Source organism: Acomys minous (assembly GCF_964271855.1).
Source record: "Acomys minous genome assembly, chromosome: 1".
NCBI classification, from domain to species: Eukaryota; Metazoa; Chordata; class Mammalia; order Rodentia; family Muridae; genus Acomys; species Acomys minous.
This window is the reverse complement of record NC_140483.1, coordinates 187,651,990-187,666,782: the sequence shown is the minus strand read 5'-3', so window position 1 is coordinate 187,666,782 and position 14,793 is coordinate 187,651,990. Positions and strand designations below refer to the sequence as shown.

The window sequence follows — 14,793 nt, the reverse complement described above, 5'->3', positions numbered from 1 at the left end:
CTTAGATGTGGGCATCTTCTTCTATACAGCGCAGCAGAAAACTATCTATAACCAAGTCAAAGTGCAATTGAAGATGAAGTGAAGCTACAAAAGGATTGTAAGAATAGCCTTAAAAATTCTGCACAAAAATTTGCCACACGCATAGCAACCCTCTATACCTACTGCAAATGATTAAAAATAAAATCACAACCACAACTGGTGATCTTCACCATTACACTTAAATGAACATGGTAACTTACTTCCTTCAAAGCTATGATGAAGAGATAAAACAAAATTTTTCTTAGAATTGAAGACAACTGTTATATCTACAGTCTTTAACAAATCGTTAACAAGGATAGTGTTTTTCCCTTGTATGGGATCTTTCCTGTTTCCTAACATCCAGATCATATAAAAAAAGACTTCAAGAGCAGGGCTTGGTGACTATGCCTTTAATCCCAGAACTCAGGAGGCAGAGGCAGGTAGATCACTATGAGTTCAAGGCCAGCCTGGTCTAAAAAGCGAGTACAGGACAGCCAAGGCTACAGAGAGAGACTCATCTCGAAAAACAAACCAAAAAAAATATTTCAATATATTTACAGGGCTAGAGACATGGCCAAGGAGTTAAGACAAATTCATTCCTAGGACCAACATTAGGGTTTCGACAACTTCCTAAAATTCCTGCTACAAGATGTTCCAAGAATCTAATCTTCTTGGAAACCAGCATTCACATGCATGTACCCACACAAAGATGACACACTGAGTCCATGTGATTAAAACGAAAACAAATTGTTAAAAAAATAAATTTTTACTCATGAATGTTTTTCTCATATAGTCCTTCATTCCTGTAACACAGGAGTTGAAGCTTATAGCAGAAAGCAACCACGTAGGGGTGAAGTCAGAGAAATCAATCTTTCTCAGCTGGTGGTTTCACTTGGGGAGATTTAGGAAAATCTGCACTGCTGGAGGCAATACGTCACTGGGAGTGAGCTTGAGAGTTTCCATCTTTACAACATTTCTAGTTCCTATTCACATTACTGCTGCAGGTTGAGGATGTGAACTCTGAGCTTCCTCCTTTTATTGACATGGCTGAAACTTGTTGCCATGACACTTTCATGGTGATCACATAACTCTTTGGAACCATAAGCCAAATTAAACACCTTTATAAGTTTCCTTAGACAGAAAGGGCACTAATGCACATGAATAAAGATTTACATCTGGATGCAATATTTCATGTCATTGAAGAAAAGTATAAAATCTAAAAGGATTACCTTATCATTTAAATTCATAGTTCTTCTCAACATGAGTTTACAGGTGCAAACAAAATGAAGAGAGGTATCATTGTACTTGAGTAGACTATTGGCATTTGTTGTTGTTGTTGTTGTTCCTTTCAAAAGAAATAATCTTATATAACTTAATATGTTGGCTAAAGGTCTTACCAAATCCTTTATGAGTCCTTCAGGTCCTCAAAGACTACTCTGATATGCAAAGATTTTAACAGACTGATGATCCACTAATGGCTTTAGTCTTGTATAAAAATTTACCACACTGACTACATTTATAGGTTTTCTCTACAGCATGACTTTTTCTCATGATTTTTAAAGACTACTGCTATATATACAGGCTTTACCCTTATTCTTCACATGTATTCACTGTGACATGCAAATGCTTTACCATATGGATCACATCAATAGGGTTTCTGTCCAGTATGATTACTTTAATGATCATGACTATGAAAATGTGTAAAGGCTTCACCATAATAAATACATTCATACGGTTTCTCTCCAGTATGTGTTCTTTCATTTCTTTGGAGCTAACTGTGACATGCAAAGGCTTTTCCACATGACGTACATTCCTAGGGTTTCTCTCCAGTATGTGTTCTTTCATGCATTTGGAGATAACAGTGATAAGAAAAGGCTTTTCCACATGACGTACATTCATATCATTTCTCTCTAGTATGTTCTTTCATGCCTTCGAAGAAGTATGGGACGTGCAAAGGCTTTTCCACATTGCCCACATTCATTGGGTTTCCCTCCCGTATATATTCTTTCATGTCTTTGGAAGTTATTGGGACATGCAAAGGCTTTTCCACATTGCTTACATTCATAGGGCTTTTCTCCAGTATGTGTCCTTTCATGACTTCGGAGGTTACTGTGACATGCAAAGGCTTTTCCACACTGCTTACATTCATAGGGTTTTTCTCCAGTATGTGTTCTTTCATGACTTCTAAGATGTATGGGACGTGCAAAGGCTTTTCCACACTGCTTACATTCATAGGGTTTTTCTCCAGCATGTGTTCTTTCATGACTTCGGAGGTTACTGAGACGTGCAAAGGCTTTTCCACATTGCTTACATTCATAGGGTTTTTCTCCAGTATGTGTTCTTTCATGACTTCTAAGATGTATGGGATATGCAAAGGCTTTTCCACATTGCTTACATTCATAGGGTTTTTCTCCAGTATGTGTTCTTTCATGACTTCTAAGATGTATGGGACGTGCAAAGGCTTTTCCACACTGCTTACATTCATAGGGTTTTTCTCCAGCATGTGTTCTTTCATGACTTCTAAGATGTATGGGACGTGCAAAGGCTTTTCCACACTGCTTACATTCATAGGGTTTTTCTCCAGTATGTGTTCTTTCATGACTTCTAAGATGTATGGGACGTGCAAAGGCTTTTCCACACTGCTTACATTCATAGGGTTTTTCTCCAGTATGTGTTCTTTCATGACTTCGGAGGTTACTGTGACATGCAAAGGCTTTTCCACATTGCTTACATTCATAGGGTTTTTCTCCAGTATGTGTTCTTTCATGACTTCTAAGATGTATGGGACGTGCAAAGGCTTTTCCACACTGCTTACATTCATAGGGTTTTTCTCCAGCATGTGTTCTTTCATGACTTCTAAGATGTATGGGACGTGCAAAGGCTTTTCCACACTGCTTACATTCATAGGGTTTTTCTCCAGTATGTGTTCTTTCATGACTTCTAAGATGTATGGGATATGCAAAGGCTTTTCCACACTGCTTACATTCATAGGGTTTTTCTCCAGCATGTGTTCTTTCATGACTTCGGAGGTTACTGAGACGTGCAAAGGCTTTTCCACACTGCTTACATTCATAGGGTTTTTCTCCAGTATGTGTTCTTTCATGACTTCGGAGGTTACTGTGACATGCAAAGGCTTTTCCACACTGCTTACATTCATAGGGTTTTTCTCCAGTATGTGTTCTTTCATGACTTCTAAGATGTATGGGACGTGCAAAGGCTTTTCCACACTGCTTACATTCATAGGGTTTTTCTCCAGCATGTGTTCTTTCATGACTTCTAAGATGTATGGGACATGCAAAGGCTTTTCCACACTGCTTACATTCATAGGGTTTTTCTCCAGTATGTGTTCTTTCATGACTTCGGAGGTTACTGTGACATGCAAAGGCTTTTCCACACTGCTTACATTCATAGGGTTTTTCTCCAGTATGTGTTCTTTCATGACTTCTAAGATGTATGGGACGTGCAAAGGCTTTTCCACACTGCTTACATTCATAGGGTTTTTCTCCAGTATGTGTTCTTTCATGACTTCTAAGATGTATGGGACGTGCAAAGGCTTTTCCACACTGCTTACATTCATAGGGTTTTTCTCCAGTATGTGTTCTTTCATGACTTCGGAGGTTACTGTGACATGCAAAGGCTTTTCCACATTGCTTACATTCATAGGGTTTTTCTCCAGTATGTGTTCTTTCATGACTTCTAAGATGTATGAGACGTGCAAAGGCTTTTCCACATTGCCCACATTCATAGGGTTTTTCTCCAGTATGTGTTCTTTTATGTTTTTGGAGGTAACTGTGACATGCAAAGGCTTTCTTACATTGCTTACATTCATAGGGTTTCTCTCCTGTATGTGTTCTTTCATGGATTTGGAGGTAACTGTGACATGCAAAGGCTTTCTTACATTGCTTACATTCATAGGGTTTCTTTCCAGTATGTGTTCTTTCATGCATTTGAAGACTTGGGTGATGTGCAAAGGCTTTTCCACATTGCCCACATTCATAGGGTTTCTCTCCTGTATGTATTCTTTCATGTCTTCGGAGGCTACTGGGACGCGCAAAGGCTTTCTTACATTGCTTACATTCATAGGATTTTTCTCCAGTATGTGTTCTTTCATGCCTTCGAAGATAATTGTGACATACAAAGGCTTTTCCACATTGCTTATATTCATGGCGGTTTTCTACCATATGAACTTTTTTATGTGTTATGAGCGTACTATGACATGCAAAGCCCTTACCACATTGATCACTTTCAAAAAGTATCTCTCCAGTATCTGTTATTTTACGCTTTTGGAGATGACTAAGATGTCCAAAGCCTTTATCATATTGATTACATTCATAAGGTTTCTCTCCAGTGTGAGTTCTTTCATGTCTTTGGAGATAACTGTGATGTGTAAAGGCTTTACTACATTCATTACAGTCACAGAGTTTCTCTCCAATATGAATTTCTTCATGTCTTTGAAGATGACTGTGATGTGCAAAGGATTTCCCACACTGATTGCATTCATACAGTTTCACTCTAGTATGCGTTCCTTTATGTATTTGCAGACTACACTGTTGTGAAAAGGCTTTATCACATTGATTACATTTGTAAGGTTTCTCTACACTATGTATTCTTTCATGCCTTTGAAGATGACTGCAATGTGCAAATACCCACTGAGTATATTCAGAGGGATTCTCTCCAGTATGATGTCTTACATTCCTGTGAAGATAGTTGACATATATTAGGGCTTTACCACATTCATTACACTGATGATTCTTATCTGTATGGATTAATCTCAAAAATTGTATAAGTGTAAAGAGGAATCAGATCTTAAGGGTAAACACAAATCAGATTCCTAACACTGAGGTACATGGTTTTGTGGGAATTTAATAATCAACCATACACGTAAAGCTGCACTTATTTACACTGTTATTTTTCCTTAAAATTTCCAGGACATATCAGAACTTTCTCTAAGGCATATTTATGTCAGCTTACATATGATAATTACCTTCCTCCTCTTCTAGAACTTTTGCATCGTTCTCCAATATTGTGGTCTTCCCAATTATAGCCTAAAATACAATACCAGAAAATTTACGGTAGACTTTGGAAATTATGGAAAATTTAAACTACTATATTCAATGAACCTTAGAATCATGCCTGATTTACCCATCTCATTCTCAATTAAAATTCTATAAGAGCATCAACAACAAAGAAACAGTGTCCTCTTATTTTAAAAGGGGAAGGAAAATCCATAGTCTTACCTACAGCAGTGAGGTTACTGTAGGTCTCCAGCATCACATCTTTGTAGAGACTCTTCTGGGAAGGATCCAGCAAAGCCCACTCTTCCTGAGTAAAGTTCATGTGCACATCATCATAGGTCACTGCATCCTAAAATATCCCATACATGGTACAACAGAAAGCATGATACTGACATCATTGTACATGTATATTTCATTGACAATATATTCATAATGCTGAAGCTTCCCTTACTTATTTCCTGAGACATAAGTTCTACTGTAATCACCAAGTCATTTTAGAAGGAAATTCCTGCACTCTCTGAATAGAACATAGCCTTGCAAGGGAAATGACAATTAACACACATAGAAAGAAACAGACAAACAAGCAAATCACCAGTACTGAGTACACATCAGAGAAACTGTATGAAAAATTACTAAGAAAAAAATGAGCAAGATGAATGTACTTGGTCATGCCTTTAATCTCTAAACTCAGGAGACAGAGGTAGATGTATCTCACTGAGTTGGATGTCAGCCTTGTCTATGCTCTGAGTTCTAGCACAGCCAGAGTTACATATGAATATACTGCCTTCCCTTCAAAATTCCACCAAATGATAAAGATAGAAGTTCCTCAAAAGAATTATACATTCACTCAAGTTCCCTATTCATCTTCCAGATTCTGAAGTGCCTCAGTTTAAACCGTAACCTTAATAAGATCTTAGTAAAAGGGAATTCAGGTTTAAACAGTTATAGATGGACAGATAAAAATATTAGCCATGTAAATGTTGATTGTAAATAAGGAGCCCAGAGCAAAAGAAGTGGCTCTCCAGGGAAGAGCTCTTGCTAGTCCTGGAAATAAGTGGGCACAATTGCAAGTACTTACATGGGGGATCACAAGTATCCACTACCCAATGTTCAGGAGTTCTGAGGCCATCCTCTGACTACTGTGAGGACCAGGCACACAGGAAGTACACATTAATGCATACAGGCAAAATACTCAAATTCATTCCATCATAAATTCAAAACACACCCAATAGGTAGAAAGAATGTCATGCACCTGCAATCTAATGACTCAGAAGGCTCAGGCAGTATGAATGTCATGAATATATGCTTCTCTGGGATGTAAAGTAATACTCCGTCAAACTTCAAAATTCATGATGTGGTTGAAGCTCATCACAAAAGCATATGCTTGACATGTATAAACACCTACACTGCAGGCCCATCAGCCAATAACATAAAAGGGGCTATGTAGACCCAGCACTTGAGAGCCAGAATCAGGTGAATCTCTAACTTTGAGTCCTGCATAGTTTACATACCTATGGTGAGGAAGGCTGAGAATATACAGAGAACCTTTGTCTTCAAAAACAACAAATTAAAAGTATAAAAAACTTTAGGCTGTCAAAACACCTTATCATTAGCCAGGCATAGTGGTGCATGCCTTTAATCTGAGCACTCGGGAGGCAGAGGCAGGAGGATCTCTATAAGTTCAAGACCAGCCTGGTCTACAAACGAGTCCAGGACAGTCAAGATTACACAGAGAAACCCTTGTCAAGAAAAACAACAACAACAACCCCCCCAAACAAAAACAAAAAAACTTTATCATTGAAAAGCTATTGCTTCCACTGTGTCTTCTATGATTTAGGGATAGAGTCTATAATCATGAAGGCATGACAGCATGAGAAGGAAGCTGACTGATCAGTTTCAGCCACAACACAGTAGACACAAAGAACAGAAAATGGTTTGAGTCTGTAAACCCTCAAATCCCATCCACAATAAGGAATTTCATCTAAAAAGGCTTCTCCTGAAAAAGCTTCCATAATCTTCCCAAAGAAAGTCACCAAGGAGACGCAGGTATTCAAAGACATAATCTTATATGGGAGCTTTTTGATTAAGCCAACTGCACTCTGACCCTGGTCACTATAGGCTCATGGTCATCCCCTGATGAAAAGTTATTTCGTCTAACTTCAGTGATCCTCAAAGTCTGCAAGAATCCTTACAGTATTCAAACGTCCAGAGGGCTTTCTTGTTGTTGGTGGTGGTTTTTCATTTTTCTTTTTGATTTTGTATTCTTTTGTTTGTTTTGTTTTCATTCAAGGCAGTCCCTTGTTTGATACAACTTGTAAAACCAGAAATCCAGTTCCATCTTCCCAGCGTCCAATGGCACAGAATACCCCTTCCCATTCCAACTGAGAGGAATGAGTACAGAGTAAGGGAAGATTGGATCAAAGCCAAAAACCCAGGAAAGCAAACACCAATCCCGTAGCTCTGTCTCATACTTGGAACTTGCGTTTCAAAGGGTTTAGATGGTCCTATCCGTGCAGTTTCTGCTATGTCCCTGTTTTGTCACTACCACTACTTCTATGCAGCTCTGTATGGCAGATGTCTCATAGCTTGGGTATCTCAACATCTTGCAACTGAGGCTTCATCCTCATAGCTTCATGCATTCAACTCTCACAGTCTCCTCAGTGAGGCTCTGACTCTGTGAAACAGATGGCTGAAGCTGTGTTAAACTGAAAACACAGCTAAAAATCCATGACATTATGTGTTGCATCTTTCTTGTTTCCAAAACCAGCACAACATGGGTGTTCCTGCCAAGTTGGGCTTGACTAAGTTGGGATGGACCCCACTATGCTTGGACCACAGTCACAGCAGGTTTTGCATGAGGTTGTTTCCTGGGACTAGGAGTCACTTTGCCTACTCCTACCATTAACTGAAGGCTAAGGGGGAGAGACTGGTACCCTTTGGACACCTTCTTAGATTTTGAATCCAAAGAAATGTCCTTCTCTTTAATGGCAATACTCTTGAATTTCAATTCATGCCTCTGTTTTTAGCACTTGACTGCCATCTGAAACTACCTTTTGTTTCAATAAACTATAGATTTCTCATTTCCTATGTACCCCAATCATTGCTTTTTTTTCCCCACTGTAATCCTGAGTGAGTCACTAGTAATAAGAAAAAGAAAAAGGAAAGATGTTGGCTATATTCAACCCAAAGGAAAATGTTTCCAATTTATAAGCTGATTCTAAAGCTATGTGACATGTGATAAAACTCAGAATTCCCAATAAGAGTATGAAGAAATAGAATGCACTTTGGCACAATGTGGTTTCTGCACTTACCACAAAGCTACAACAACCAAGAATGTGTACAATATGTGTGAAAGGATGAAAAGATGCAGAGAAAAAGTCAAGAACATAGGGCCCAAAATATATTCATATTCTACCAAAAGGCCTGAGCAAACTGCAGGAGGAAAAATATGAACTTGACCAGTGTCTACTATGATTGTTATGTGCATAGAAATTAAATACAGACTTCACACCTCCCACAAAAATAACTCAAAGTGACCTTAAATTGTTATATTTCTGGCCCTCCAGCTACTACTGCTCTTTCTTCCAGACTGAGAGACCCCATGTTCTCGAGCTCTCTCTGGAAATGGAGGTGATCTGAAATGTGGGCTATGGCTTTGCTGCCTCTCATGCCCATGTTCAGGCAAACGAAACCCTACTGATACCCACACTAAACAATGTTTAATAGTATTTTAATGTCTGCTTCCTGCCACATGGATTCTGGCACAAGATGCAGACTACACCTTATCCATCTGCACAACACCAGGCACACCTGAAAAACTTCTACAGCTCAGAAACTCCTTTTAGTTTCTAAACTATTTGTAAAGTTTACCACACAAAACTAAATGAGGAAAGTAATATTCAGGATATAAGTTTTCCTGTCTTCTCACTTCACATTAAAAGCAATCCCTATATATACACACTGGGTAGTGATAGTATAAGCACCACAGCTTTACATTGCCAGGTCTGTAGGGCCTTCCCCTCCCCAAGGAATCCACACTCAGAGAGACTCATAGGCCAAGAGCCTCTGCCCACATCACCACATGTATGAAAAGAACAGTCTGGACCACAGTCCACCCCAGAGCAAGCAGATTGGACTCTTCTATTCAGCCAATATGTTCTTCCTTGTCTGGGGTCAGTGGCCCCTACACGCATCATGGCATGGCCTGTGGTCTCCCTTACAGCTCCATACAGCTGGATCAGAGTCTTTTATATACACATTCCATTGCACATTCAAACTCCAGTGCCGTCATCTCTACCCCATAGCTGGGGAGTCCTCCAGCCAAACCTCCATCAAATTCAAATAGTAACAGCAACTGTAGCAAAAAGTTGCTAAGAATTTGAAAGCAAGATGTGGGAAACGGGAGGTAAAACAATTAAAAGAACACTATAAGCCGGGCGTGGTGGCCCACGCCTTTAATCCCAGCACTCTGGAGGCAGAGCCAGGCGGATCGCTGTGAGTTTGAGGCCAGCCTGGTCTATAAAGGGAGTCTAGGACAGCCAAGGCTACACAGAGAGACCCTGTCTCAAAAAAACAAAACAAAAAAGGAACACTATAGAGCTGCTTTCCACTATTACCAGCTAAAGCACCAGTAGTGCCATATATTAACATCTACTACTAATTGACTTAAGTGTATTTATGAATATAAATTTACATGAAATACAGATGACAAAAACATTGTCAACACTGTGTTGGTAAGTAATGCATTAGATCAGATGGCTTATAAAACATAACCACAATGTGAAAACTTGAAAATCCATCTATTCCTTTGTTCCATAAAGTTGGAGTTTACTTAAAAGTAAATAAATAAAAGTAATAGAAAGGAAAGGACAAGATGTCTCCTAGGTATGGTGGAAAGCTTATTATAGATAAAAAGGAGAGCCCAGCTAGAGGCAGGGACAATGGGGAGAGTCCAGAGTGGACATGACCCTGAGCCATGTGAGGAAGAAGAGGAGGGAGAAGAGAGGCAAGAGCCAGACCAAGAGGTCAAGAGGATAAACTAGGATGAACAAAACCAGGTAACCAAAATGGTTGGATTACAAGAAGAAGGGCAGCTAGGAGAAGGACACCCCAACCCTTGGGCTAGGGGTAGGGTATGGCAGCCATACCCTGTAACAAGTAGGGATGGAGGGATTCTGGGAGAACCTGGTAGTCAGGTCTGATTTGATTTTTCAGCTAGGCACCTCAGCCATTTGTCCCGGGGTTTGCAACTTAACAATAGGAAGGAATGAGGTTATTATCTCTTAAATTATTTTTTAAAAATTGAAACAGGCTTTATAGTCCAATGTTCTCCAGGAACTAGACACATGTACTGGAACACATCAAGTATTACTCTTTTTCTCTCAGGCTGTGTAGATTCACATGGGAAAAATAATAATCCTGTTAGGCACAGCCACACCAGTTTGTCAAAATCTTCTGTCTTGGCTGAATTACTGTTGCTACAGTAATTTGGTTTCCAGAAACAAGTTCACTTCCTTATCCAGATCCTTGGTTGCCCTGGTCTCAAACCCGCCAAAATGGCCAATTGGACTTTTACTGATTGTCTGAAATCAATTACCTGAATCCTCGTGGCTAATGCCAACTACTGTCAAAGCAGGAAAACTCTCACCTTCCTTCCTACCACGTGTGTGTGTGTGTGTGTGTGTGTGTGTGTGTGTTGTGACTACACCAGTTTCAAAGTTAGTCAGTGAACTCAATTCTTACACATGTCCCTCTTTATTTTTAACTAGCCCCCCAAAGCCATGGATATCAGAGGACACTCATCCACCGGTTTTTCCCCTCCTCACAGACCAGTCAGCGCCCAGCCTGGAACGAGCCACAGGACCCTCTGCCAGGAACATGGGAGCAGATGCAGGATTAGGTGTTCAAAGCAGTTCTCAATTACACAGGGTAATGCAAGCCTGAACTACAGAAGATATTGTAATAATCAAAGCACTTGAGAAAAAGAAATGAAATTCTTGCCAGGCGTGGTGGTGTACGTCTTCAATCCCAGTACTCAGGAGGCAGAGGCAGGCGGATCGTTGTGAGCTCGAGGCCAGCCTGCTCTACAAGGGAGTCCAGGTCAGCCACAGCTACACAGAGAAACCCTGTCTCAAAAAAACCAAAACAAACGAACAAAAAAACCTCCCCCCCCAAAATAAATGAAATTCTTAATAATCAGGAAACTGGAAATAAATACAAGAGATTAGAGCAGTGCTGCATTAAAGAAAATAAAATGGAAAAAGTAACACCAACAGGTGACTTTTGAAAAAGATAACTAGGGGCTGGAGAGATGGCTCAGTGGTTAAGAGCACTGCCTGCTCTTCCAAAGGACCAGGGTTCAATTCCCAGCACCCACATGGCAGCTCACAACTGTCTGTAACTCCAAGGTCTGACACTTTCACACCAATGCACATAGATTAAAACTAAATAAAATATTTAAAAAAAAAGAAAAGAAAAAGATAACTATAATTTATATTTAATTATACAATTGAAAAAATACAAGCTATACTAACTTTGGAAAATATCAGGCCATTCTCTGATAGAGGCAATATCATTAATAAGATACTGTCTGACCTTGCCTCTGTGTGCGATGGTAGCTGCTGAGACCAGTAATCTGACACACAGAGCTACAGCCAATGGCCTGTATCTCAAACTTCTCAGCTGACTTAACTATGTCAACAAGGACTGCACACAGGACTCCCCTAACTGGAAATTCAGCATTCACTGGCTCAAGCTAACCTCCACAAACTGGACACACACCAATCTGATCTGTTTATATTTGCATGCATAAAATGATACACACTGGGAAATTACAAAATCATTTACCCTACCTCAGTCAGGTCTTTCTTCATAAAGGTGACCTTGCTTCTGACTTCCATTGCCTACCCTGCTTCACCCTACATGGTGCACAGTAAACTGTTCCTCTTGTTCTGGTCTGACAGCAGAAGCTATGATCTACATGCAACTCCTTTTCCTGTTACTGCAATGGACACTTCATTACAGGACTCAAATGGGTAATGTTAAAATTCTGTTGTAGTATAGCCTATTAACTTAAAGAGTATAGTTAGTTCAATGAAAAAGAAAGCAAGGTCACTGCCCTGGAGAGCAACAGACTGGGCCCCTTTGTCATTAAAGCTTGCTCAGGAACATTTCTCTAAAACTCTGGAGGTGTAGCTGATCTAGAAGTAATATGCCTTTAAAGGAGAACTCATTCCATATGTATTTAAAAGTACAGTTAAGAAAAGTCTCTGGCTGGGTGGTGGTGGCATATACCTTTAATTACAACACTCGGAAGACAGAGGAAGGTGGATCTCTGTAAGTCTGAGGCCAGCCTGGTCTACAAAGAGTGTTGAGAACAGTCGAGGCTACACAGAGAAACTCTGTCTCAAAAAACCAAAAAAATAAATAAAATTAAATAAAATAAAATCTCAGAATAGTGTGCAGCCAGCTCTGGTTAATGCTAAAAGAGTCAACCTAGGACAGATTTTGCATTCTACATATGCTGTCATCCTTAAGTCTCTCTCAGGTTCAGGCCCCAGGTTATATGTTGAACAATTTAAGTAGGGACAAGAGACTGCAAGTCTAGCCACTCAGATAGATTGAAGATTTTACACAGCAAAGATCTTCTCAGAATTATTTCCTAAGTACACCGGTGCCCTAAAACAGCAGGTCATTCATTCTTCAGTGACAGCATCCTAAGGGGAAGGTCTCAGAAGCTGCAAAAGATAGGAAAAGTAGAAGGTAGAAAGTATAAAACTTGGAGTGAGGAGGTCTTGCAAAAGGTATGTCTTATGTTAAGTAAGCTTTTTAAGAAGAAGAAGAGCATGTTTTATTTACTTCTGGGGGGAAATGGAAGGAATCTATGAAGTCAGCATAGTTGGATATCTACCAAGTCAATCCTACAATAGGATAAACTCAGGAGGAGTCTAAAACATTCCTGACCACACCCACAGTGGCCTTGGCACGGATAACCACACCCCCATGTGGTGGAAAGTGGGGCACTCAGAATCTGAAGTAAGCCCTTCTCATAGGCTCTGGCTTCAGACCATTACCAACTCTCCCAAGCATATTTTTGGCTTTAGAGTAGGAACTCTGCTTTTTTCCACCCTCTATAGGCCATGGCCTTAGGGAAAGCTCCCAAAAACCTAGGCCCCATTCGAGGCCAGCCTGGTCTACAAAGCGAGTCCAGGACAGTCAAGGCTACACAGACAGTGTCTCAAAACAAAAACAAAAACAAAAACAAACAAACAAAAAAAAAACCAAAAACAAAAACAAAATAAAACAAAAAACCACCCTAGGCTCCAGGCTGTTTCTTGCTTTGCCAAGCCTGTTCCTGGGATTAAGAAGGAGTTATGTCGCTAGGCGCGGTGGTGCATACCTCATTCTTCATGAATGAGGCCCTTAGGGAAAGAAAGCCTTGCTTGATCAGCACAGCCCTCAACACAACTGTGCTGTTCATTTTCACATGGTATCACCACATGTCTTGACACATGGGTGGAAGAACTATGCTTTTCTCAGAAGAAATATGGGATATTATGGTATACCAGGCCTTACTGATGGTTGTGACCCTGTAATGCCCCACTGAGCAGCTTGTTAGACAGCTGCTCTTTGATATGGGGGTGGACCTAGTGGCTGACTGTAAATCAGAGCTGTCTCCTTTGTTATGACTTGGAGCCATATTTCTGGACAACCATGGTGGACAAACATGTGTATTCTAGCATCCTAATCTCTAACAGACCCAGTTACCATACCACGTATTGGTGGGGTGTTTTAGAGGTCGTCCTACCTCAGCTAAATCCTACTTGGCTTGACTTACTATTTCCTAAGCATTGGGAATTCCTTTTCATCAGCAAGTCTACTTTTTACATCATAGCTTAATATTAAAGTGCTACCCAACACGAGACTAACTCCAAAGGGATCTTACAACTAAATGTTAAATGTCAAGGATGCTTCTACACCCAAGCCTCTGTTCCATATGCTTTGCACAAATGCGGACCCCATGGTGAAGTTATTCAGATGCCAATGCCACTACCGGGTCCAGGGAGTTGCTAGTGTTACAAAATGGCCATCACAGGAGGACACAGGTTCCCACCCATGCTCTGGCTGCGCACCCAGCTGCTCCTCACCATTGTGGACAGCGGCCACGTACTCACCATCTTGAGACCTAGGAGCTTGCCTGAGCTCCCTTAAACAGCACCCAGCAGCAACGCTCACAGCACATCAAGCCGAAGAATGCAAGCCCGCTCACGCCTGGAACACAATGTCCAGCATGGCTCCCGGAAGAATCCTCCTCCTCTTCCGACTGAAGGCTCCACCTGGAGGCACTGATTGGCCAGTGAGTCTTGAGTGACATGAGCACCTCCCTTAAGGTTAGCATTAGCGTTAGGGTGCTGAAGGCAAACAAACTACATAGTGTTTCCTGTAGGCTTCCAGTCCAGGGCCAGACATTTTCTAGGTCTGCAGAGATTTGCATGTCAGTGGCACGTGTGCTGTCCTCCAATGGCTACCCTTCTGTCTTCCAGCACTCAGTAGGTGCTTCCTCTTCTTCCTCTTGGAATCAAGGTGACAGATTGCACAATGCATTATTTAACGCAGCAGAGTAAACAATCTGAACCACATAGGTGAAGAGTTCCAAGGACACAAACAATGATAGATTTTAGGAAACAAAATAAGATTTTTATTTTTATTTTTATTTTTAACCTTCTGAAACTTCATGCTGGGTTCAGGTAAACTGCAGCTA

The 14,793-nt window shown here is 40.5% G+C and overlaps 1 protein-coding gene across 1 annotated transcript; it reads right to left on the bottom strand.

The window, feature by feature from the left end:
* Window positions 1-413: 413 nt before the first annotated feature.
* Window positions 414-14,351, bottom strand: LOC311602228 (uncharacterized protein). The gene is made up of 4 exons (XM_084790004.1): window positions 14,207-14,351; window positions 5,256-5,382; window positions 5,003-5,063; window positions 414-4,713 (listed from the first exon to the last, which is right to left on the bottom strand). The coding sequence occupies exons 1-4, from the start codon at window positions 14,207-14,209 to the stop codon at window positions 1,929-1,931; spliced, it is 2,976 nt and encodes a 991-aa protein (XP_084646130.1). The 5' UTR covers window positions 14,210-14,351; the 3' UTR covers window positions 414-1,928.
* Between the last annotated feature and the right edge of the window lie 442 nt (window positions 14,352-14,793).

Coding starts and splice junctions, on each gene's coding strand:
- LOC311602228 (XM_084790004.1), bottom strand. Junction 5,064..5,255: donor CAGTAACCTCACTGCTGTAG/GTAAGACTATGG, acceptor ATTGTATTTTAG/GCTATAATTGGGAAGACCAC. Junction 4,714..5,002: donor AGTTCTAGAAGAGGAGGAAG/GTAATTATCATA, acceptor CTATCTTCACAG/GAATGTAAGACATCATACTG.